Here is a 25289-nt window from a genome sequence, read left to right on the forward strand (position 1 = left end):
GAAGAAAAAACATTGGCCAACTGCTTGAATCTCAACTTACTGTAGCGTGCGACTCAGAATCAGTCCCACAATCTTTATATGACTCTGAAATGTAATGAAAACCTGTATCCAATTACCTCATGTCTTAGGGACCTGATTCTTTTCCAACTCTTTTCATTGTTTCTGCAATCAGACTTTGCAACCAACTCCTTAAACACGTGCACAAAAAAGGGAAGTGCCAGAATGTCATGTACTCCGTTCTCATCATGTAGGGGGCGTACCCTTCACTTTCCGAACTACCGGGCTGCCCCCAGTCTCTCTCTCTACTGTTTGGATGCAATGCACATGCAGGTCAGTAGGTGAGAGACACACCTCTCAACCTTCACCCCTCAGGCCCCCCCCCGGCTGTAGCTGGTACCCTGAAAATGTAGGCGGTTGTGCTCACTCTCAGTGCACCATTTTACCATTGTACACACTGCATACCTATTTCCAGCGTGCCTTCCCCTGGCAACCTGCCACTACAACCCACACTTGTGTCTCTCATCAACTGTGTACCTAGCCAAGCTGTAGCCAAGCTAATTATCATAACTTCCGTTCTTGACCTCTGGTACCATAAAATTCACCGCAGTCATAGGGAGCCTGAGCAGGCACACCAGCCAAATTAGATGGTTCTGTGGAAAATAATGCCTTCCTCAAGCCCTGTTGAAGACTAACTTCCATGGTCTCCGCAATTCAAGATTGTTTCATGGTCTCCACAATTAAAGATTGTTCCATGGTCTCCACAATTAAAGATTGTCTCACCAGTGTTCCAAACAACATTGAAGACCTCCCTTTCCCTCCTAATACCACCAGCTGTCTCTCATTTTGACTCATTCAGTTTATTGTGGGCGTGAAGGGCTGTATCGTTCACTAGATCCACAGCTTTTCCTCAATCAGCTTCAGCATCCTCAGACATCCTGTTCATCCTGTTCTTTATCAGCTCCAAGACTTTACCTTACCAATTACTAAATAACAACACCAGTTCACCGGTTTTGCTTCCCAAGCAGTTTTTCCAGACAGAAATCACTTATACTATTTGCCCGCTCAAGCTAGGCCTGTGCTGCTCACCTCCTGCTTCTTGCTTGGTCCCATCCGCCTTACAGTCTCATGATACTTACTAATGCTAACTGACCACTTTACCCTAACAAACCCAGCTGCATACTTACTCTAAACAAATAAACAGACCCACGGCAGGCTCACTGCTGCTGTCATGGCCCTTAAGACAGACTTCTCGGGGACTTTACTTAATTAGTCATTGCTTAAACTCAATAAGGCATCACTCCCCAAAATACTAACTTGAGCACCTTGGCTCTGCAATCATCCTCTAAAATGTTTTTATCCTAAATGTAGAAATACATATTGCCAACACTTGTGTAGAGATCCGTTCTGTAACAAATGATGCCAACACACAATATTGGTAACCCTTTAGGCTTCTGCCTTTTAAACTTAATTAATTAGGGATGTGCAGGCTCGGATCACGCCCACAACTCAGAAAGAGGCAAAACGTCATCTTGCATGTACAAACATCATCATTCCTGGACAAAAGTCCAGGAATGATGATGTTTGTCCATGCAAGATGACGTTTTGCCTTTTTCTGAGTCCCATTTTTTGGAGGGAAAAATCCGAACTCGGAGTGCAAACTCGAACCTATCCGAGCCTGCACATCCCTAAAATTAATGTGTGATAGAACAGATTTAATTTCTTTATCACAGCTGTAAAACATCTCAAAGATTGCAGTCAAATAATGGTCATCTCTGAAACTGTGATACTGTAGGCTCGAATTCTACATAAGGTTTTGTGACATCATGATTTGCATGCCAAGATGCCGACAAAATGCATGTACCAATAGGAAAGTGAAAGGGAGAAGTTTATAACATTCATGTTAGGTGTTCGCCACATTTTATGGGCAGGTACAAATTCTAGATTACATTCTGAAAATGTAAACATCAGGGGGTGGACAAGGCTCATTTTGTTTTTTAATATTTTGATGTTGCTGAAACTAATAATTTACCCTGTACTCTCTGTTGGCCTGTTTTTGTATCTTTCAAGAACACTTTTATGGGAAAGATATATGGGAGCATTTCTACTAACTTCTAATAAAATAAAATAATTCAATATACAATAGTGACATATGTAATAAACACAGTCCCATGGGTAAATTTATCACGCCAATGATTCACAACAAGAGACTGCTACTGATTGCCTGTCCATCTATTAAGTAGGCTGCCAAAGTAAAACTCATTTGATTTAGGGTTTAGGCTAGGGGTAGGGGGGGGTTAGGAATTAGGTTAGCATACTTACCTTAATGGACGATCAGGATTTCCTCCTCTGTCGGGCTGCCGCTGTCGGGATTAGAACCGTCAACAATACTGAATCCCATCAGAGAGAGTAGGCAAGTATGATTTTAGTTGAAAAATGGAAAAGGTGAAAGTTTTGATGTGTAGGATCTAAAGTTGTAGTAGGCTAGATGAAAAAGTTATATTTTTACTTTTTCCATCATGTGCAAATTCGGCCAAACTGCAAATTCACCAAAGGACAGACAATTGGGTCCATTCACTCTAATCCCTGGGTACTGTAAGGTCTCACTCAGTATCAGTGCCTCCGTTCTTGAGGTAGTCCAAAGGTTTTTTTTTATTATTTATTTTATTTCCACATCCTTTATTATTTTACATTTTAACTTTTATTATTTTTTTATCAGTGGAACTAAAATCCTCAATATTTTTTTATAAGGAATTTTTTTATCACCAAGATAAAAAAAAATACCCTTGTTGCCGAGTAAAGTGGCTTATTGTTAAATTGAGCTGGATCTCTTTTGCTTTAGTAAAAATACAATTTAGCAAACTATCTAACCAATTTTAGCTAGTTTAGACTAGAGATGAACTGTTCGGCTCTATTTGTTTTTTTTCACCAAATTAGCGCAGGTTCGGATTTTTGTTATTGGCTATTCAAAACACGTGAGATCCGGATAGCCAATAAACTGCCATTTTCCAGATCCGAACATAACTGAATAGAACCAAACCACTTATCTCTAGTTTAGACCCAGTAGGTTAGCAATTCTGCCTCACGGGGATGGAGTTATGAGTTCAATTCAAGAGGGCCTAATGTATGCAGAGTTGTTATGTTCTCCCCATGTTTTGTGTTAGATTCCTCCCGGTGCTAAAGTTTCCTCTCACACTCCAAATACATACTGTTAGGTTAATTGGCTTCTCATGAATTTAACCCTAGTGTGCTTGTATTGGTAGAGAATATAGATTGTAACCTACACTGTAGCAGGGACTAAATAAATATTCTCTTTAAAAGACTTCTAATATGTAGGTCCTATATATAGTAAGTATCTTAGTAAATAACAAACAAATAAACATGTGCTGTTATCTGCCGCTCAGCCTTGCATACAACATGTTCTTTGTGCCCTTGTGTGTCATGTCTCTTTCCGTATCCCGGACATTCTACTTTATATAGGTAAACAGATGGGTATAGTACAGTTTATTCTATCTCTTGCCCTGCTGGCTAATCTCACAGGTTAGGCTAGCTAATCTGACAGGCCAGGCTTCTAGTTGGTTCATGGGAATGCTAAAAAAATAATAATAGCCCCAAAAAGTCAGATATCTCCTGCAATCAGCTGAGTAATGGAGAACAGAGCAGTTCACATAATTCTCAATAGGAACTATGTCTGCATCCATTTATCAAGCTTTTCAAAGATTGTTCCCTGCTAGTTTATGCCTATATCCTATAGACTACAGTATTGCCAGATACAGATATTAGATCCCTCTCCAGCAGCCTGGAGAGTGCACACATGTGCAGTACAGACAGATATTTTGTAATAAGCAAATGGTAAAGGAGGTTTTAAAGGATAAAAATCAATCAGCCACCTATCAGAAGTACTGTCCCAGCATGACTTCAGTAATAATCATAAAATCCCCCTGTAATTGCTGCGAATAGTAATGGAATAAGATGTGGATTTTAGGAGACTCTTAATAAATAGGCCCCCTAGTCTATGGTTATTCATAAAGAGAACAATGATGGTTTAGCACCTGGTCTTACAGTAACAGGCAGGTAAGTGATTTTATTTTATTGTGCATTTTCCTTTAGCTACTTATAGGGGTATATTTACTAAAGTGAGAGTTTTTAGAAGTGGAGATGTTGCCCATAGCAACCATTCAGATTCTAGCTATTATCTTCTAGAAGGTGCTAATTAAATGTTAAGTAGAATCTGATTGGTTGCTATAGGCAACATCTCCACTTCTAAAAACTCTCACTTTAGTAAATATAATAGTGTTATAAGTATATACCTTTACCTGCACTTATAGTCACCTTCACTTGAGATACACCCATTCCCTTGGTGTATGTCCATCTCCTTTTAAGGGTCCAATCCATTTCTATACTCTAACGTTCTGCACACTTTTTTCTGTGTATACCTACCTGTTTATAAGCATACTTATTTCTCCTGTATATTCTGACCCCTCTCTGTATATCACCATTTATTTGTTATGCACCTGTATAACTTATACTACTTACACATACCTCATTTCTTATTGCACATCTGTTCTTTTATCCTTCCACCCCTACACTATCTTTATATACTCAACCACCTTATTTGTCCCACTTTTTACCAATATTTATATTCTCTCTTAATATTTATGGCACTTTTAGAGTAGCAGTGGATCATAGCTGAGGCATCAACTGTTTCAGTATGTGTGTGCTAAGGTATTAATGTAATGAGTATTTATTGATGTAATTTACAGAGTCGTAACTAGACATTGGCGCCCCCCACTCCACCCTCCAATTGTTAAATAGGGATAGAAGATAGTGCACTTGAAAAAGGGCCATGGCCACATGGGGAAGTGCCTAGTAAGAGATATAGGGGAGGCCAGGAGATGCTGGGGAAAAAAGAAGAGGAAGCTACAAGTGAGAATCATAATAAACAGGAAAATTGACAGGCCCAAACAGCACCCCTGCCTTGCGGTGCCCTGTGCCATGGCACTGGTCGCACTACCCTAGTTACGGCCCTGGTCATTTGGATTATAAATGTATATGTATTTGCAGTATAAGTTTTGAACTTTGAAACCCCTGGGCCTGGGACGCCTACTTTTCTCTTTTCGCTACCCCTCATGTCAAAAACTGGCCTTGCCACTGCATAGTGATACCATGGTCAGACCAGTTTCTATTCTTCTTCTACATTTTATACACCACTGTATTTCTCCTGCTCTTTTCTGCACTGCTGGTACTCACATTGCCATAGCATTCATCTTCATTTAGGCATCCAAGTGGAGTTTGGTTATTAGCCAGGGCAACTCATGAAAATGTCAGACTTCCATTAATTGAGGGTGGTTAGGAAATGTATGGCATGTTAAATGCTCATTTTAACATTAAATATATTTACACAAGGTAAGTAGCAAAAAGGAAAACTTAAAGAGATTATTAAACAAAAATATATCTTGTCACCTAGATGACAGCATTCAGTGTCATTGTATAATCCCTAATATAAAAATGTAACATCATTGTTAGATTACACGTATACCAGTAAACCAATTAAATGTCAACCAATTAGTTATCTGTGCTACTGAAAATATTGCAAGCTCATATCGATTTAGTAAGTAAATATTTTCATTAAACAGAAGAGAAAATCTTTATCTCATTAAAATGTCATAAATGTTATCTTATAAAAGAATCATTAAACTCTCAAATACGTTTTCAGTAAACGTATGACAAAGCCTAATACCCTACAGTGAGTCTGGGCCACTAAGGACGTTTTATCTAGAACTGGACTAAAAATCTTGATAGTATAAGAATTTTAGTACTTGGAGAAAGTAATTTGCAATACCACAGCGATCCGTCCCAGTCTTTGATTTATTGTACAGGACCGCATCTGCAAGATAGGATACAACCTGCTCTCATGGTTTCTGTCTACACTCTCATCATAATAGGTTGTGAATTCCTATACTGTAGCAAATGTGTGTACCCTCTGCAGTCATTTTTTAATAAAAATATATTCAATATGTGACAATACATAACAAAGACTTTATTATGTGAGTGTTTATACATATGCCCTTTATGCATAGTTGCCTACTTTTGAAAAGCATTTTAGTGAGATTGTGAAGGAAACACCTATAAGCATGGTGTGTATAAGATGTACTTGTTCATGAAAAAACACAATGATACTTTTCAAGGCTTGCTCATGTTTTGTGTTTTACAAATGGTTCCACATAAGTGGCCATGAGAAGTCTTATTTGAAAATTCATGTCGCCCTAGCATACTTGCCGACTTGGCTGCCTCCAGGTCAGCACAGCGGGGGCTGGGCTTGGTGGAAGTGGGAAAGTCTGGGGGCAGGGCTTGGCTGGTGTGGGCGAGTCTTGGGCATGACAACACGATCTGGTCATCATAGCCCCACTCCCGCTATGCAATTCTGAAATTACTGGCATTGTTTGGCGAGGGGTTAAGCCACGATGATGCGATTAAATGCGAATTGCATCATCGGCCTGTGCCGTCTGCTTCACCGGGAAAAGTGAAACTTATCTACCTTTCCAGGTGGTCAGGAGAGCCATCTGATTTTCTGGAGCCTCTCGGCCATTCCAGGAGGGTAGGCAAGTATGAGTATGATAGGGATCATCATGCCTTAAAACCACTGCAGGGAAATGGCACTGATGATCCCATTTGAATATATACTGTATATTATATTATAACACATAATCACATCCCCATAAGATATTTGAGTCTGAGACATGTACTAGGCCAGTGGTTCCGAAACTTTTTTGAATCACAGCACCCTAGAGTATCACCATTGTTTTCACAGCACCCCTAAGCCAAAAGTTTGTTATTGAGAAATTCAGAAAAAAATGATTAAGTAAATTGTGCTACCTGTCATCCTTAGGTTCAGTTATGTGGTGGTGGACAGGTTTTCTCTTCTGTTTGTCCACATACATTGTGGACCATAAATAACTTGATTTGGTGCTGGACCACCAACCTTAGAAACCACTGCAAGTGTCCCGAGGCACTCCAGGGTGCCATCGCACACAGGGCCTGATTCAGAGGTGCTCGCTGTTTGCGAGCGCTCGCTCTGAATCAGGGCGGATATTTTTTTTTTCTTCTGCCTGCTTGCTAAGCTGTGGGTGCCCACCCACAGCTTGTGCGAGCGGGCTGGAGATGGCAATTATCGTGACCATCGGCATTGCGAGAAGACCCTAAGGTAGGGTCTCAGCACTCGCAATGCCAAGTGGACTTCCTGCTCTAATAGAGCAGGAAGTCCACTACTGACATCACGAGTCACGAGTGATGTCAGTAGGGCCGCCCACAAATGGCAGGCGTTCTTCGGGAACGCCTCCGTTTGTGCAGTCACCCCCCCTTACCCGCCTACAAAATGGGGCGAGCTGTCAATCAACATCGACAGCCACCCTGTTTTGTTGCGAGTGAAGTTCTCACTCGCTACGGGGCTTGCGTACATGCGTGGTGCGTGCCGCGCATGCGCACTGGGCCACCATCAACCCGCTTGCGAGCAATATGCGCTTGCGAGCGGGTCTGAATCAGGCCCACAGTTTGAGAACCAGTAGAGATAGCCATCGGCCATCGATGATTTAAAATCATCGATAGGTTAAGACCGATGTAGAATGCTTTTACCGTGGACGGCAGAGAGACATTCTTATCCATCGATGGGCGCATGGGAGCGGTAGATGTTTTTTTTCTGGACTGGACTGAGCTTAGCCCCTCCCCCAGCATTTGCTAAGCTCTGCCCCTGTTTTAATTGTACCACGGCCCGCCGATCCCTCAGCAGCGGTGGTCATGGAAGGGTGCAAACCATCCATGGTTCGCCATATATAGTTATTGTGCCATCGATGGTAATCACAGAATCACCGATGGCCATCCCTAGGAACCAGTGTACTAGACAGTTTATTAATGGGATATACTTACCTGTGGTTGTCTTGTATTGTTAAGGCTTAAATAAATGCAAACTTTACTATTTTACTTTTATTATTACTTTTGCCTGAATAAGGCTTCTATCTGGGCTGGTGAAAGCTGTCTTTATTCTGACTTCCTGCGTTTGACATGTTCTCTCCCCAGGGCCGTAACTAGGGTAGGGTGACCTGTGCTTTGGCTCAGGGCATCACAGGGCAGGGGGCGCTGTTTGGGCCTGTCAATTTTCTACTTATCATTCTCACTTGTAGCTTCCTCTTCTTTTATCTCCAGCATCTCTTGGCCTCCCCTATCTCTTCCCTGGCCCTTCCCCATGAGGCCATGGCCCTTTTTCGGGTGCGTTTCTTATGTCCCTATTTAAAAAATAATGGGAGGGGGGTGCCAATGTTCTTTCTGGCACAGGGCACCAAAAAGTCTAGTTACAGCTCTGCCTCTCCCTGACTATAAATCTAGCTGCAAGTTTTAACTATTTGCCTGTTTTGATCATAAGTTAGCTACATATTTGCATGCTAGAAAAGCATCTTATTAAAAATATGTCTTGTGTAGAGAAAATAGACCTAATTTGCTTTAGACCAATGGTTAGAAGCTCCAGTTCCCAAGTACCGCTAACAGGTCATGTTGTATATTTCTTTAGTCATGCACAGGTGAGTTAGGCAAAAAATGTAGTGAGATCCATTACAATTCCTGATGCTAAAAATATAATTGGACAGGTATTAATTCACCGCAACTACAAGTAATTGAGTTTTGGTAAGGACCTTAAAAAGCACAATATGCACAAAAACAACAATAATTACTGCACTTGGTGTTTGTTGTTGTTTAATATATAGGCCCTCATTCAGAGCCGTACGCTCTGAGCAGAGCGCACGCTCTGAATGAGGGCCGCCCTCCATGAAAATGGAGCGTCCTCCTGGACGCTCGTATAGCTGTGGGTCACCACCCACAGGCTATACGAGCGTGCAGTTTGATGGCCGCGATGGTCGTGACCATCACGACCATCGAAACTGCGAGCCGGAGCCTGCGGTTGAGGTTTTCAACCGCAAGCTCCGGAGTGATTTTGGCTCTATCAGAGCCAAAATCACTCCCACTGACATCACTAGTGATGTCAGTGGGCCGGCTTCTGACGGGAGGCGTTCCCGTGGGAACGCCCCCGTCAGGGAGGCACGCCCCCGGCACGCCTACCAAAGGGGGCGTGCTGTCAATCAACATCGACAGCACGCCCCCTTTGATCAGACACAACGAGCGAAGGACTTTCCTTCACTCGTCGCATCTGGCGCATGCGCACGACGGAGCTCCCTCCGTCGTGCGCATGCTCAGTGCACACCATCGACCCACTTGCGAGCGGACAGCCGCTTGCGAGTGGGTCTGAATCAGGCCCATAGTTTTAACTGTTTTTATATGTTTACAAGGAGGCTTATTTAATTATACCAATAATTGGATTCATTTAAAAATATCCCACATAAACATACGTCTCAGAAAAATATAAAAGTATCAATCACATGAGAAACAACAATAAATATTTATGGATCTATAAGGAACCATACAGTATATATACTCCTTGAGCATATATTATTCTATTTAGAATCCACACTTCGCACCAGACGTCTGTGTAGTCAATAGCACGATTGCAACATAATTGTTAGTTTGTTTGTCTAGTTATACCCCTTTTACACCGGAGCTAAAACCCGGGTTTTTGAAGGGTTAACCCGGGCAGCTCCCTGGTGTAAAAGGGCAGAGGGTTGGATCGCCGGGTCGAGTGACCCGGCAATCCAACCCAGTTAACTAGCAGGGTTTAACACGGGCGTAGCCCATGAAACCCCGCTATGGGAACAGCGCACTCCGGGTCACGAAGACCTGGAGTGCGCTGCTAGCCGGCCGATTGGTCCGGCTTCAGTGGCGCTTGGAGATGACGTCATATCCAAGCGTCCACTTTCACTCTGCAAAAGCCGGGTCTATGCAGCGCCGGCAAAATTCCGGGTCTGATCCGGATAGGAACTTTGTTCCAACTCCGGGTCAGACCCGGAATTTAGGTGGAAAAGGGGTATTAGAAAGCATGTAGCAAATATGTTGCTACATGCTTTCTAACTATGGGCCTGATTCAGACCCACTCGCGAGCGGCTGTCGTGCGCATGCGCCAGACGCGACGAGCAAAGGACTTTCCTTCGCTCGTTGTGTCTGATCAAAGGGGGCATGCTGTCGATGTTGATTGACAGCACACCCCCTTTGGTGGGCGTGCCGGGGGCATGTCTCCCTGACGGGGGCGTTCCTAAGGGAACGCCTACCGTCAGAAGCCGGCCCACTGACATCACTAGTGATGTCAGTGGGAGTGATTTTGGCTCTGATAGAGCCAAAATCACTCCGGGCCTTGCGGTTGAAAACCTCAACCGCAGGCTCCGGCTCGCAGTTTCAATGGTCGCGATGGTCAAGACCATCGCGGCCATCAAACTGCACGCTCGTATAGGCTGTGGGTGGTGACCCACAGCTATACGAGCGTCCAGGAGGACGCTCCATAGTTATGGAGGACGGCCCTCATTCAGAGCGTGCGCTCTGCTCAGAGCGTATGGGAATGAGGGCCTATATCCCTTTCAGACAGAAAAGCAAATTACCGAGTAAAGCACTTTTACTAAGTAATTTGCTGATCAACAGGTAATTTTCCTGTCTGAAAGGGTCAACCCGGGTCAAAATTCCCAGGATTTCGAATCTGGTTTTTACCAGGGTCGGAGACCTGGCAATTTAGACCCGGCTTGACCCTTTCAGACAGAGAAAATACCCGTGTTGATCAGCAAATTACCGGGTAGAAATGCTTGACCTGGTAATTTGCCTTTCTGTCTGAAGGAGGGGTCAGGCTGGGACCGGCAAAACGACCTGGCACTCAAATGCTGGGTAAAAGCCGGGTTATAGGGACATTTCTGTGTGAAAGTGGTATAAGTAAGCAGCTGTATGTACAAAATCAGTCATATACTGGCGACCCAGGAAATATGACTGAATAGTTTCCTACAAGTCTCCTTTTTCTCTCCTATATAGATCTATAATAAAACAGTTGGTTACCTATGTCCTTATGAGCCAGCACACTATATTTACCCTTAAGTAGTATTAAATTCACCATAACAAGCGTGGCCATGCTGCGGGAGTCTGTGAACAGGGTAATCCTGTCCCTGCAGGAAGCGGTGGTTGGAGGCAATGGAGAGATCGGGAGCGGAGTTCAAATGCTGCTGTAGGTTGTTTCTGCGCCACCGGGTGGTAAGGCACTCGCTATTTGGCTTGGCTATTAGCCAGAGCCAGAGCAATGTAACTGTGGGGGTATGACAGAGTCCATCTGCTGCTAAGAGGATTTCATACCTTCCAACCATTCAGATTTTAGCGGGACAGTCACGCTTTTCAGAAACTGTTCTGATGTCCCACCCATGGTAGTGTCCTGCGGATGGGAGGAAGGTTGGTTGGAGGAGTATTTGATCACCGCTGCTTTGCACAGCAGAGCAACAGGTGAATACTGAATAGATGTCGTGTGCATGTGCACAGCACCTAAACAGTGTGGGGAGGAGAGCCTGGGGGCAGCTCAGCCATTTGGGGAGCGCTGGGCATGCCCCCAGAGTGACGGAAACAGGGGATGTGCCGTGAGGCTGCGTCCCCTTTATTAGCGCCTAGTCTAGAATTGAGACTTACAGTGGTTGGGAGGTATGGGATTTCAGTAAATTTGCTTGGAAATATTTATTTTCACATTGCGAATTTGGGTGAAAATTATTTATCACATCCACATTAAAAATGCAGATCGTGATAAATATGCCCCTTAATCTTAAGATTACCACCTTTATATTTTTAGAATCTCTGACAGGGGGCATGACTCCAACCACAGTAGGGTTACACAACCATTTTATTTGTCAGAGGCCCCTCATATGCACTGGCTAGGTCAAAAAAAACTAAAATGGGGTTGGTGGGTTCGACAGTGTTGACAAGTAGTTTGTGTTTATTAAACCCACTTATCTATTTTTACATTTAAAACTGTGTGCTATAAATAATGATAGGACAATAAAATAACTATTTGTATTAAAAAGAAATGTAAAGTGGATTTGAGATATGCCATATGTAAAATATGGAGTAACTAGGACTCTAAAAATAAAAACCTTTTTGAAAGGTTTAATATAAATTCAACATAAATTTATTTTATTAGAAATTCTAGATGTGGTTTTTAAACATCCTTTATTTAAAGTTAAACCCATATTCCCTCTGTTCCTGGTAGTTTTGAATTGGGCATGTATGTATGTGCTTTGTGCATATTACCAGAAGCTTAAAGTGTGTCTGTTTTGTTGGTTGTTAGAATCAAGGAATATACTGTACAAGATGTGCAGAGTAGAAGAAAATCCTTCCTCCATCTGTGTGACCTGTTTTCTGTACTTTATGTAGAGCTGGCTGTCTCACAGATCTGTCAGGTGTTCTGACCTCCAACATTTGCTACTGTGCATGCGCAGCTTCTGTGCACAGCTTTCTCCTTTGGCGTCTACAGCATATGGACATGCCCCTGAGACTCTCTCCAGCCATAGAACCATACAAGGCCCCCACAGGTGTCCCTGTTACTCTATACCACCACCGCTTGTAACGCTCCACTACACACTACCAGGTTTCATTCTTGCCTACTTTTGAAAAAGCAATTTAGGGAGATTGGGAAAGCAACATGCCATTAAATGTACTTACATCCAAATGTAAATGAGCCCTAAAGCAGTTAGTGAGATCTACTGTACATGTATTGCAGGGCCGTAGCTAGGGTAGTGCGGCCGGTGCCATCGCACAGGGCACCACAGGTCAGGGGGCGCTGTATAGGCCTGTCAAATTTCTGTTTATTATCATTCTTGCTTGTAGCTTCCTCTTATTTCATCCCCAGCATCTCCTGACCTCTCCTATCTCTTCCCTAGCACTTCCCCGTGAAGCCATGGCTCTTTTTTGGGTGCATTATGTCCCTTTGAAAAATTAGCGGGGTGCCAATGCTCTTTCTGGCACAGGGCACCAAAAAGTCTAGTTACGGCTCTGATGTATTGTGTTTTACAAGTGGTTCCATATAAATGGCCATGAGAATCCTTATATGAACATACATGTAGCCATAGGGATCATTGTGCCTTATATAACCAATATTATCTAGTGTATAACTGCTACATAATGGGGGTAAGGTACAATCAGGGAGATTGCTAGACACTTCAGGGAGTCAGGGAGATTGCTGCTATTTCAGGGAGACGCCCTGACAATAAGGGAGAGTTAGCAAGTATGCCAGGGTGTATGCTCCATTATCATCTGGCGCACTATAACGCCCAGCATGCCCAATCACTCCAGGCTGCATCTAACGTACAAATACCATGACAACAAGAAAATATGTGCCTGCACTTGAAAATTAATAAATGTATAAATGTATATTATTGTAAATGATGATGAATAAAGGTGCATACACATACACACATAAAGATTTTGTAACCAACGATTTTCTGTCAGATTTTCCCTTGAAAAAGTGAATGATTTTTTGAAGTGTAATAAATGATTTTTTGAACGATGAACGAAAAATGTTCCTTCTTTTAATGAAAATCGTCATGTTGGTCAGTCTGAAATGGACGATGAACGATAACTACAAACTACAAATGGGAGTGCACATTTGTGATTATCGTTCATCGTTATAACTCATAAACTGAATGATTTTTTTGAACGTTTTAATGATAACAAAGTTGTTATCGACAAATCGTTAAAAAAATTGTTACGTGTGTATGCACCTTAAGTATGTACTTTATAGATTTATTTATTGCTGTATTAGAGAATTAAGTGAAGTCACGCTGCTCCTCTCTGCAATCAATAAATAACAGTACTTTTAAAGTTTTAAAGAAAAATGCTGGGCTGGGGGGGAGAGACTGATAACAGCCTTAATAAAGTTCCTATGGAGGAAGTATGGAATAGAATCAAAAATTCAGGATAAAAAAAATTCTGTACATGCAAAAGCAACAAAAGTCTTGAAAAAAAAAGGAAATAAATCTGGTGCTGTCCAGAGTCTTTGGTAGTTGCGCTCTGGAGGGTCGGCATCCCGTACCCTCCGGTTCGTCAACTTACCCGGTGTCCTGCAGGTGCTGAGGTCCTCTGCTACCCTTGATGTTAAGTCCTGTTGCCTCCTGTTGGAGTGTGGGACTACGGTGATCTTTAAGAGTGCCCAAAATGTAGGCAACTTATTGGCACCCACCCTATTTAAGCCTATATCTGGGAGTAATCACGAACAAAATAGCGGAAGTAATTGGTTACCCAAAGGAATGATGGGTTGCTATAAGTGTGGCTCCACAAAATGCATCACATGTGGTTCCATATAACATAAAACCATGTCCTTTACTTCCTTTAAGACTAAAGGACATATTTTTATTAAAACCTATATTAAATGTAACTACACTTATGGTATATATCTTTACAACTGCTCATGTGGGATCCACTACTTAGGTCGTACTATACATCAGCTTAAGGATAGGTTTCTGGAACATCGTAGGAACATCCTTAGAAAATCAACAGAACATTCTCTATCTAGGCATTGTATAGAGGAACATCAAGGAAACTTTAAATGTATGAAGGTCATAGGGTTAGAAACCATCACCCCCACAGCAAGAGAGGGGGATAGATATTCCAGATTGTGCCTATGAGAAACCTATTGGATTCACAAAATGGGCACTTTGCAACCTGATGGTCTGAATGAGGTTTCAGGCAAGACTTTGACATATACAGTCAGGTCCATAAATATTGGGACATTGACAGAATTTTCAGATTTTGGCCTCTATTCACCACCACACTGGTTTTGAAATGAAACAAATAAGATGTGCTTTAACTGCAGACTTTCAGATTTTATTTGAGGGTAACTACATCCAAATCGGGTGAACGGTGTAGGAATTACAACAGTTTCAATATGTGCCTCCCACTTTTTAAGGGGCCAAAAGTAATGGGACTAACAACTCAAAAGCTATTTCATGGACAGGTGTGGGCTATTCCCTCATAATTTCATTATCAATTAAGCAGGTAAAAGGTCTGGAGTTGATTCTAGGTGGGACATTTGCATTTGGAATCAGTTGCTGTCAACTCTCAATATGAGAACCAAAGAGCTGTCACTATCAGTGAAGCAAGCCATCATTAGGCTGAAAAATCAAAACAAACCCATCAGAGAGATAGTAAAAACATTAGGTGTGGCCAAATCAACTGTTTGGAACATTCTTAAAAAGAAAGAACGCACCGGAGAGGTCAGCAACACCAAAAGACCTGGAAGACCACAGAAAACAACCGTGGTGGATGACAAAAGAATTATTTCCCTGGTGAAGAAAAACCCCTTCACAACAGTTGGCCAAATCAAGAACACTCTCCAGGAGGTAGATGTATATGTGTCAAAGTCAACAATCAAGAGAAGACTTCACAAGAGTGAATATAGAGGGTTCACCACAAGATGCAAACCATTGGTGAGCCACAAAAACAGGAAGACCAGATTAGAGTTTGCCAAACAACATCTAAAAAAGCCATTACAGTTCTGGAACAACATCCTATTGACAGATGAGACAAAGATCAACTTGTACCAGAGTGATGGGAAGAGAAGAGAAGGAAAGGAACTGCTCATGATCCAAAACATACCACCTCATCAGTGAAGCATGGTGGTGGTAGTGTCATGGCGTGGGCATGTATGGCTGCCAATGGAACTGGTTCCCTTGTATTTATTGATGATGTGACTGCTGACAAAAGCAGCAGAATGAATTCTGAAGTGTTTCGGGCAATATTATATGCTCATATTCGGTCAAATGCTTCAGAACTCATTGGACAGCGCTTCACAGTGCAGATGGACAATGACCCGAAGCATACTGCAAAAGCAACCAAAGAGTTTTGTAAGGCTAAAAAGTGGAATGTTATGCAATGGCCAAGTCAATCCCCTGACCTGAATCCGATTGAGCATGCATCTCACTTGATGAAGACAAAACTGAAGGGAAAATGCACCAAGAACAAGCAGGAACTGAAGACATTTGCAGTAGAGGCCTGGCAGAGCATCACCAGGGATGAAACCCAGTGTCTGGTGATGTCTATGCGTTCCAGACTTCAGGCTATAATTGTCTGCAAAGGATTTGCAACAAAGTATTAAAAAGTGAAAGTTAGATTTAAGATTGTTTAGTTTGTCCCATTACTTTTGGCCCCTTAAAAAGTGGGGGGCACATATAGAAACCGTTGTAATTCCTACACCGTTCACCTGATTTGGATGTAATTAGCCTCAAATTAAATCTGAAAGTCTGCAGTTAAATCACATCTTGTTTGTTTCATTTCAAAGCGATTGTGGTGGTGAATAGAGGACAAAATATGAAAATTCTGTCAATGTCCCAATATTTATGGACCTGACTGTAGGTGCAGATTCAATTGGGCATGAGGTTTAGCAAGGAAAAAACCTTGCGCCCCTCATACCCAATTTTGAATACCGCGCTCCCGATACCTGCGGTATCCAATTAAAAAAATAGTGGTCGCAGGGTTTTCAGCTCTGAAAACCCCTCACTGCATAAAAAAAAAGTCTTCTTCACTTACCTGCCCAGGGGTCTCCGCAACTCCCGGTGGCCTCCCCTTTATCTTCTCACTGGAGAGGGAGCTTCTGGGAGTCCCAGGGGCTGCTGGTAGGCTCCAGGGGCTGGTGGAAGGGGCAAGGGCTGCTGGGATATGTTGTTCTCCCAGCGCCCATACCAGGGGGCCACACTAACACTGGGGGAGATACACATAACCCAGGGGGTCACACACTCATACACACACATATACACACACTCACTCATACACACTTACAAACATCACACACACTGACATACTCACCCTGCTGCAAAAGACCCGGCTACCGACGCTGGATGCAGAAGACAGCGCTGCAGAAGGTAAGTAATTATGAACTAATTAAGCTAATTGAAAACTTTCAGTTGCTTAATTAGTCCTAAGGGGGGGTGCCGCCGGGGTCCCAGAGCAAGTTCCACTGATATTTCCTTAAATTAATGATTTAAGGAAAAATCTCACTTGCTCTAGAGGTGCTAGGGAAAAAACCTCTTGGCTCTCAAAAAAAAACCAACATGCACCTTATTGAATAGCAAAAAACCCGCACCTACAGGAAAAACCTCGCAGGTGCAGGATTTTTGATATTCTCGCACCCAATTGAATATGCCCCATAGTTTATTCAGCACCAGAGGTCTCTCGGGCTATAATTTACTAACATGCTATAATATCTAGTGTAGTAATATTAAGGTATCAGATATTTCCTTTGTCTATATACTAGTTATGGGGAAACCTATAAAAATAAATTTTGTTTAAAATTTATATTATTCTTCCCCCCCCTTCTTCTGCTTAGTTTGTTGTTTTTTCTAATAAACCATCAGATTATATTATTGATTTAAAATGCACTACTAGCAAGTTTTTGTAGATTGCAAAAAAACATATACCTTCTCACTTTATTTTTTGCAACCACGGTAGACTATGTTAACATAATGCATTTCACTAGTTGTTGGCAATGTGAATCGTTGTATGCTTTCTTTTGGTTACCCTACCTTTGTAGGTTAGAGAGAGGGATCGGGTTACACAACATACACATTATAACATGCACCGGGGTCCTTTTTGAAGATTTCTGTATTATATTGTACATGACTATGATAATCAATGTCCAGACACTGCTTATGCGCTGAAAATATAGAATTTGTGTTGTACCATTGTAACCTCTTTACGTTCTCTCCTTCAAATTCGGCACTATTCTCATAATAGATATATAAAAAAGCGTCTTAAATATTGTATTTGCTCTAGGAATGCGTAGAAGATTAACACCTGCTTGTCAGGTGTCATATATATCTATTATGATTTACTAGTAGAAACACTTATTTATAATATCTATATGTACAGATAGAACAAGATATTTTAAATGTGATATTATTTGCAATAGTAAATGAGAGCCCTATACATTTTATGGGGGAATTTCTTATATATGCCAAATTCATAATTAATTCTAACGTGTTCTGTGGATGTGGGGTTGTTTTAGATATGCCCATTACCTTATTTACATATATTTTTTAAAATATGCTTCGTTGAAGGTGTGCTCTTTTATTATATGTTTTTCTTTCTTTTATATATATATATTCTTTTTTATATATACTTTTTATATGGTGATTCATTAAGAGCATTTGCAAATAGCCACACCTGTGGACAATTAATGGTGTGCTTTAAAAGGATTTCCCTTACAAATGGCACACTATGCTCCTGACGAAGGTGCTTAACAGCACAGAAACGCGTTGAGCTTTTCTAACTATCTTGGGATATTTATCCATTATTCCCCATGGTGAATTGAACATTCGCTACTTGCACCCGGCTTTTGCTGTTGGGTAGAGCTGTGTACCGGCGTAATACTTCTTGATTTAACAGCACACGCTGCATTGTGAGTTATCATTTACTAACCAGGCACCAGTGAAACCTCGGGCCGGTCTCAGCCTGAGGTGCTGGGTCCAGAATTACGTCCCGGCCAGAGCACAAAGTATAGAGCATAGCTGAGACGAGCTGGATGCCTGGATGTAAGATACAGGGTTTCCATACTTGCCTTGTGTACACGGTCCGTAAACATACATTGGAGTCTGACTTCAGCACATTAGACAGCAATCTCAGTGAGGAGACTGTGCAGGGATGTGGTAATTACCCACTCTTCACTAACTGAAGAGACATTAGTAACAAGTTACGGGACAATGATAAATTATTTTAATACAGTTACTCATGAAAGGAATATACTGTATGCTAAACTGTATCCATTAATTGTGATTTTATATAATTGTTATATGTGTACATATTTTTCATATGTGGGATTGTGGCAATAAATGTCATTTTACAGTAAATACTTTTGAATGGATTTAAAAGGATTGCACAGCCAGCTTATTATTATATGCTATTGGAAATATTACACAGTTTTCTTTAGCTGGCAGCTGCATTCAAACCTATCAGCTAGCTATACACGATTTGCAAGGTGAGTGCCAGTGTTGGTAACACATTTTGCTGTTTTAAAGACTTAGAAATGTCACTGCAATAATGAGTGGAATGTTGCACTGGTATGCACTATGAGACATTGCTGGATACATCAAGAAGTGACACAGGAGGACAGGCACAGAGTAGTTGGGAGTGACGAGGAGTATTGGAAAGTCAGGCACTGGACGCTTTTGACAACTCGGAAGATCTGGACGCAGGGTAGTGTAAAGACACTCTGTAGATCCAGTCACAGAATACAGTAACTATGCAGGTAACTCAGATGCAGCACATTCACAGAGGAATGGTATCACGAGATGATACTAGATGAGGGTACAAAGTACACACACTGTGGTTTTAGTCGCAGACCTTGTCACTGGAAGCCGGTATCATAAGATGGTACTTGATGAATGTACAGAGTACACACACTGCGAACGCAGCCTTGCGAACCAACCTGAATCAGGCCCTTAATCCCTCTGTGATTGGTGTAATAACGAGGTGTAGTCCCAAATGTTCAGAGACACTTTTAGTATCCAGCAGTGGCGTAACTAGGGCAGGGTGAGCAGGGTGCGTGCCCTGGATGCCGTAGGACCAGTGGCGCGGGGGGGCACCGCCAGCCACGGTACCGGCCCACCCTAGTTAGCCAGTGTAGCGCAGACCGCAGTGAGTGCTAACACACACATCGCCGCCAGCATGGCAGCGATGTGTGTGTTATTCAGCAGCCAAAGAGAGTCAGACAGACTCTCATTAGCTGCTGCTGCACACACATCTCCGCCAGTGCTGGCGGAGATGTGTGTGTAAACAACAGCCAATGAGAGATAGACTCTCATTGGCTGCTGCAGCGCCCACTGCAAGAGCCAGGCTTCCGTCCGGCTCATGCAGTGAGTAATGGGAGAGACGTCATGATGTCATGACGTCTCTCCCATAATGCAGAGCGCGCCAGCCCGGGAGGGCTGACGTGCGGACGTTGCGGCGCCGGGAGCCGGAGCAGGAGCGTGGATGCAGGTAAGTTTTTTTATACATTTTTATTTTTTTGCTATGTATTGGGAGGGGGGGTACCTCTACTGGGGGCAGTAATTGGGGGCACCCTCTACTGGGGGCAGAAATTGAGGGCACCACTGGGGGGAAAATCTACTGGGGGCAGTAATTGTGGGGCACCACTGGGGGGAACCTCTACTGGGGGCACTAATTGGGGGGACTACTACTGGGGGCAGTAATTGGGGGCACCACTGGGGGGAACCTCTACTGGGGGCACTAATTGGGGACACCACTGGGGGGAACCTCTACTGGGGGCAGTAATTGGGGGGACTATTACTGGGGGCAGTAATTGGGGGGACTACTACTGGGGGCAGTAATTGGGGGGACTACTGGGGGCAGTAATTGGGGGGACCTCTACTGGGGGCACTAATCGGGGGGACTACTAATGGGGGCAGTAATTGGGGGCATCACTGGGGGACCACTACTGAGGGCACTAATTGGGGGGACTACTACTGGGGCACTCCATCAGGGACCACTACTGGGGAGACTACTACTGGGGGCACTATATAAAGGGCACTGTATAAGGAGAGACTACTACTGGGGGCACTGCATGGGGGAACTGCTACTGGAAGGACTATATAATGGGCACTGCATAAGGGGGTCTACTACTGGGGGCACTATATAATGGGCACTGCATAAGGGGGGGTCTACTACTGGGGGCACTATATAAGGGGCTTACTACTGGAGGCACAAGGGACACTGCACTGGGGGCACTAAATAGGGAGGACCACTACAAGGGGCTCTGGATAGTGGGGACCGCTACTTGGGGGCTGCATAAGGGGGATTACTACTGGGGGCACTGTAGAAGGGGCACAACTGGGGCCTGCATAAGGGGGACCTCTACTGGGGGCACTGTATAAGGGGAACTAATGGGGAGCTGCACAAGGGGGACCACTACTGGGGGTACTGTATAAGGGGAACTAATGGGGAGCTGCACATGGGGCACCACTACTGGGGGTACTGTACAAGGGGCACTACTGGGGGCCTGCATAAGAGGGACCACTACTGGGGGCACTGCATAGGGCGGACTGTATAAGTAGCACTACAGGGGTTAAGGTGCATATGGAAATGTTAAGAGTGACGAGAAAGGGTTTATGTGTCCTGTTGACACGCCCCATTGTCAAGTGACCCCACCCCTTGTGACCACGCCCATTCTTTTGCCGCACACGCCGAAGGCGCGCGCATATTGGGGGGGGCACCATTTTCAAATTTGCCCTAGGCTCCAAATACCCTAGTTACGCCAACTGGTATCCAGTATCCACATAGTGGTAATTATTTCATAGTTCATAGAGTACTGTATATCAAACCCGTTTCCAACTGGAGAAATTACAAATAGGTAAACTACAGAGAAATCACTGATATTTCCCTCTCTTTGTGGGCGGGTTGCATCAATGCATATTTTGCAGTCAATAATCCAAAAATGAAATTTCCGGAGATTTGGCTGCTTACCGCATATGCACCAAGCTCCAGAATCTGATACATTCCGAAGCTTGGATGCAGAGGCAATGCCATCTTTAGATGGCATTACCCAGTAGAAGCCTATGGGCTTCTATTCTCATTCTCCAATTGGATCCCTCCCAGCATCCTCTGCGGTGCATGCGTTACTCACAGAAGGACTCCTGGGTCCTAGACCTGGAAATCCTTCAATCGCAAAGGACAGCTCTTACCAGGAGAGCTGTACTTTCTGTTTTTCTTCAAGCATACGGCGTTAATAAATGCAGTTATGCTTGCGGTGACTTGGCGGGATGCATCACATTCAAAATGTGATGCGTCATGCATCCCGCCCTTTATCTCTTAACACTGTACACACAGACCTCTATGAGGACTGTAGCCACAGTGGCATGGCTGTTCTTTGCTAGCTAACACCATCTCAGGATGGCATAAGCTATACCCAACAACGGGAGCCAACGAAGCTGGGGAGGATTTGCAGGATTCCCTTTGGGTCATATGTCTATGCTGGAACACTACAGCAGCAGCATTAGGCTGCTGGTAACCCTAAGAAAACCCTATCTCATGAGTAGGGTTTTGGCCAGGACTGCCAGAACAGCAATTTGCAGCAATAGAACATGAAGTATCACTGCAATATGCATCAATTCTTGATTATTGTTAGCATGGGGTCTTTTAAATAGACCCCTAATATCACTTGAGAAACAATAGAGGACTTTGACTAATTGTCTGGTTTGTGTAAAGCATCTCTCTAGCTGCCACTCATCTGGCATACTCGTTCAAGTCTTGTGCCCTAGTTTTCTATTTATTAATACAGAATGCTGCTTTGTATATTAAGTTTACCACAAAAATTAACCCGACATTTGCTCTCATTTTACTAATCCAAATGAAAATTTTCTTTGGATCAGACACTCTAATAACCCTAAGTGAATGATCCCCCTTTTATACTTATTTATTCATTGTATTATTACAGGAGCAAAGAGAGCAGCCAAACATTCTTGTACTTCAAGAAGAACCAAGGACTCCACAAGAACACGAAGGAGTAGCCATGGACATTCGGCATGGAGATGTGAATGAAACTGCAGGTTTAAATGAGGTATGAGATTTTATTTGGTTATGCATAGCATACAGAAAGTCAAAGTGTAATAGTGATGCTCTACAAAACAAGCTTTATTTGCACAGGGTATATTAATATATTTTTTTATGTCTTCCTTAAGGGTAACCTAAGATGTGTCCTCATATACCTATCCTTTTTGCGCCATATAGCGCAAGCAGTCTGGCGCAATTCCTGTGCTTTGTACTTTCTCCTTAATTTTGCTAAATTTTTCTCAATTTTGCTGCTGTCTGCTCAATGTTGTGTCTTCGTACACATATAGGGCCTGATTCAGAGGTGCTCGCAAAAAGCGAGCGCTCGCTCTGAATCAGAGCGGCCATTTTCTTTTTCTTTTACCTTGCCTCCTGGCCGCTCGCTTAGCTGTGGGTGACCACCCACAGCTTTTGCGAGCGGCCAGGTGATGGTCGCTATGGTCGCGACCATCCGGCTTGCGACGAGACCCTTGTGATCAACATCGACAGCCGCCCCGTTTGTAGCGAGCCCCGGAGCGAGTGAATTTCTCACTCGCTCCGGGGCTCGCACACGCCACGCGTGCACAGTGCCCCACCATCGACCCGTTTGCGAGCGTGTCTGAATCAGGCCCACAGTGTACTAGGGGCCTGATTCAGAGCTGCTCGTAAGCAGCCGCTCGTTCGTTCCGACCGATGTTCGCACAACTGCGCATGCGTACGGATTTTAATATGCATGCGCGAACCAGTCAGTGTGGCCGAAAATCGTGTGCCTGCTATTTTGAGTGACAGGAGGAGGCGTTTGTGGGTGGTAACAGGGGAAGGTGCTTGAAAACGGGGAGTGGAGATCCGAACACAGGCGTGCCAAACGGTCAAAACGGGCGTTTTAAGGGTGTGCATAATTACTAAAGCAGCGTCATCGACCACGTCACTTGGTTGTTTTATAGTCAGAACTGCTCGCATGATTGTGGTAGGAAAAACCAACCACAAGAATAGCGAGCAGTTCATACGCCGTCCGATGTACTCGATTAATCTAATAAATAGCGGACATGACGTATGATGCGAGCGGCCAGGGGGCGTTTTTTTCAAAATTACGTTCGCATGTTTTGTTCACTCGTTCAGACATAGAGGCGTGAACAGACTGCAAAGAGCGAACGGTTAATTTAAATAGCCAGCCCCTTTTTCTGGACGAGCGAGCGCAAATAGCGTCCGGCTCTGAATCAGGCCCTAGGTACTTAGGATTAGTTTTTTGTTGCAAACTAATTAGAAAAAAAGTCACAGCTTACGCATAACAATTCACAACACGGGACACTCGTATCAGACCTATCTTTAGGGGTCTATTTACTAAGCAGTGTTAGCAGACAAAGTGAAATGAGATAAGGTGCCAGCCAGTCCGCTCCTAACTGCCATGTCACAGGCTGTGCTTGAAAAATGACAGTTGGGAGCTGATTGGCTGGCACCTTTCACTTTGTCTCCTAACACTGCTTAGTAAATAGACCCCTTAGTCGTCTTACCCTACATTATGCACTTTTTCCTCCATTGAGCTACTTTTTCTCATTTTGCATCTTAGTTCACTTATTGGGCTCAATTCAGTTAGGCACGACATAGTCGGTCCCATAAGTTAGTGCAGCTATATGCCGCACTTAGGTCTGTTTACAAAAAAATGCACGCACAAAGCGAGATCGGCGTACTAGGGGTGTAAGTTCCGCTGTTGTTGCTGGCATTTCTACACTGTTGCAAAGACAACTGGCCCCCTTGTCCCTAATTGAATTGAGCCCATAGTGTACTAGGTATTTAGGATTAGTGGTTTGGCGTGGCACGCTAAACCAGCCTATTTGGTGCGACTTGAGGATAGGTGTATGTGGACACATCCTGATCTACAATTTGTGATCCTATTTAGAATTTTTATCATCCTAAACCATCCATACATTTAAATGGAAGCTTTTATTTGTTTTGGGTTAAGTTTGTGTTTTAGCAGTGGCAGAACAGTGCATTGTTGGGCCCCATAGCAATATGTGTGTAGGAATAAATGAGGGGGGCGGTCTGCGCTTCACAATTGTGGTGTGGTGGTGGGGTTAGGGTTGGGGGACTGGGAGGGAGGTGGGATGAGGAAATGGTAGGTGCAGCAGCTTGAAAACAGGAGTACCTGTGCCTGTTGGTTCAAACGGAGGAATATGTGGTATATGTGCGCTCCTAAAGGTGTGTGTGTGGGAGAAAGGGAAGGTGAAAAAAGGGGGGAGGGGGAAAAAAGGAGGGGGTTGTGGGATAGGAAGGGAGTGGAAATGTGGGGCTGTTGGGGAAATGGAAGTGTGGGTATGTGGCTGTTGTATAGATAATGTTTGTGGGTGTACGTGGGTGAATACAAATGAGGCAGACAATAAGTGTAGGATCCAACCTTTTATTGGGTAAGGCACAATGCTTCCCTAGGTAGTTCCGTTATATGGTGTGGGGATTAGCAGATAAGTATTGTGATGCTCGGTTGGAGAGTGGATGTACCCTTTCAGGGGGCTCCTTTCCGTGCGGTCCTTACTCCTGCACGTTCCCCTGCTGGACTTATGGTCTACAGTCTTACTGAACCGGGATGTGGGGTGTGAATAAAGTCCAGTACTTAGTGCAGTAGCGGCGTCCCGCTCTGTCTCTGGGATCTTTGTACCTACCGGTAGGTGTGGATTGTCCTGTGGTTCTTTGCAGCTTTGGCTGTGATCCCAGGTGTTAGCTCCACTCTTCTATGTTGTGAGCAGAGTGGGGAATTTGGAAGAATGGGCTCTGTATAGCCTCCAACATCGAAGACACATACCTAGCATTCCTTTTTGTGTAGCTTCTTACCTAGAATA

At 43.6% G+C, this 25289-nt stretch overlaps 1 protein-coding gene across 3 annotated transcripts in view; it reads left to right on the forward strand.

The window, feature by feature from the left end:
- The window catches only part of SLC24A2 (solute carrier family 24 member 2), a 244196-nt gene that overhangs the window by 98817 nt on the left and 120090 nt on the right, over positions 1-25289 (forward strand). For all 3 annotated transcript variants that reach the window (XM_088459587.1, XM_088459589.1, XM_088459588.1), the window contains exon 3: positions 22367-22489. In XM_088459587.1, the coding sequence (XP_088315713.1) occupies positions 22367-22489 (123 nt within the window). The remainder of the gene's footprint in view (positions 1-22366; positions 22490-25289) is intronic.

This window comes from Taudactylus pleione, unplaced genomic scaffold (assembly GCF_031769625.1).
Source record: "Taudactylus pleione unplaced genomic scaffold, aTauple2 ptg000915l, whole genome shotgun sequence".
NCBI classification, from domain to species: domain Eukaryota; kingdom Metazoa; phylum Chordata; class Amphibia; order Anura; family Myobatrachidae; genus Taudactylus; species Taudactylus pleione.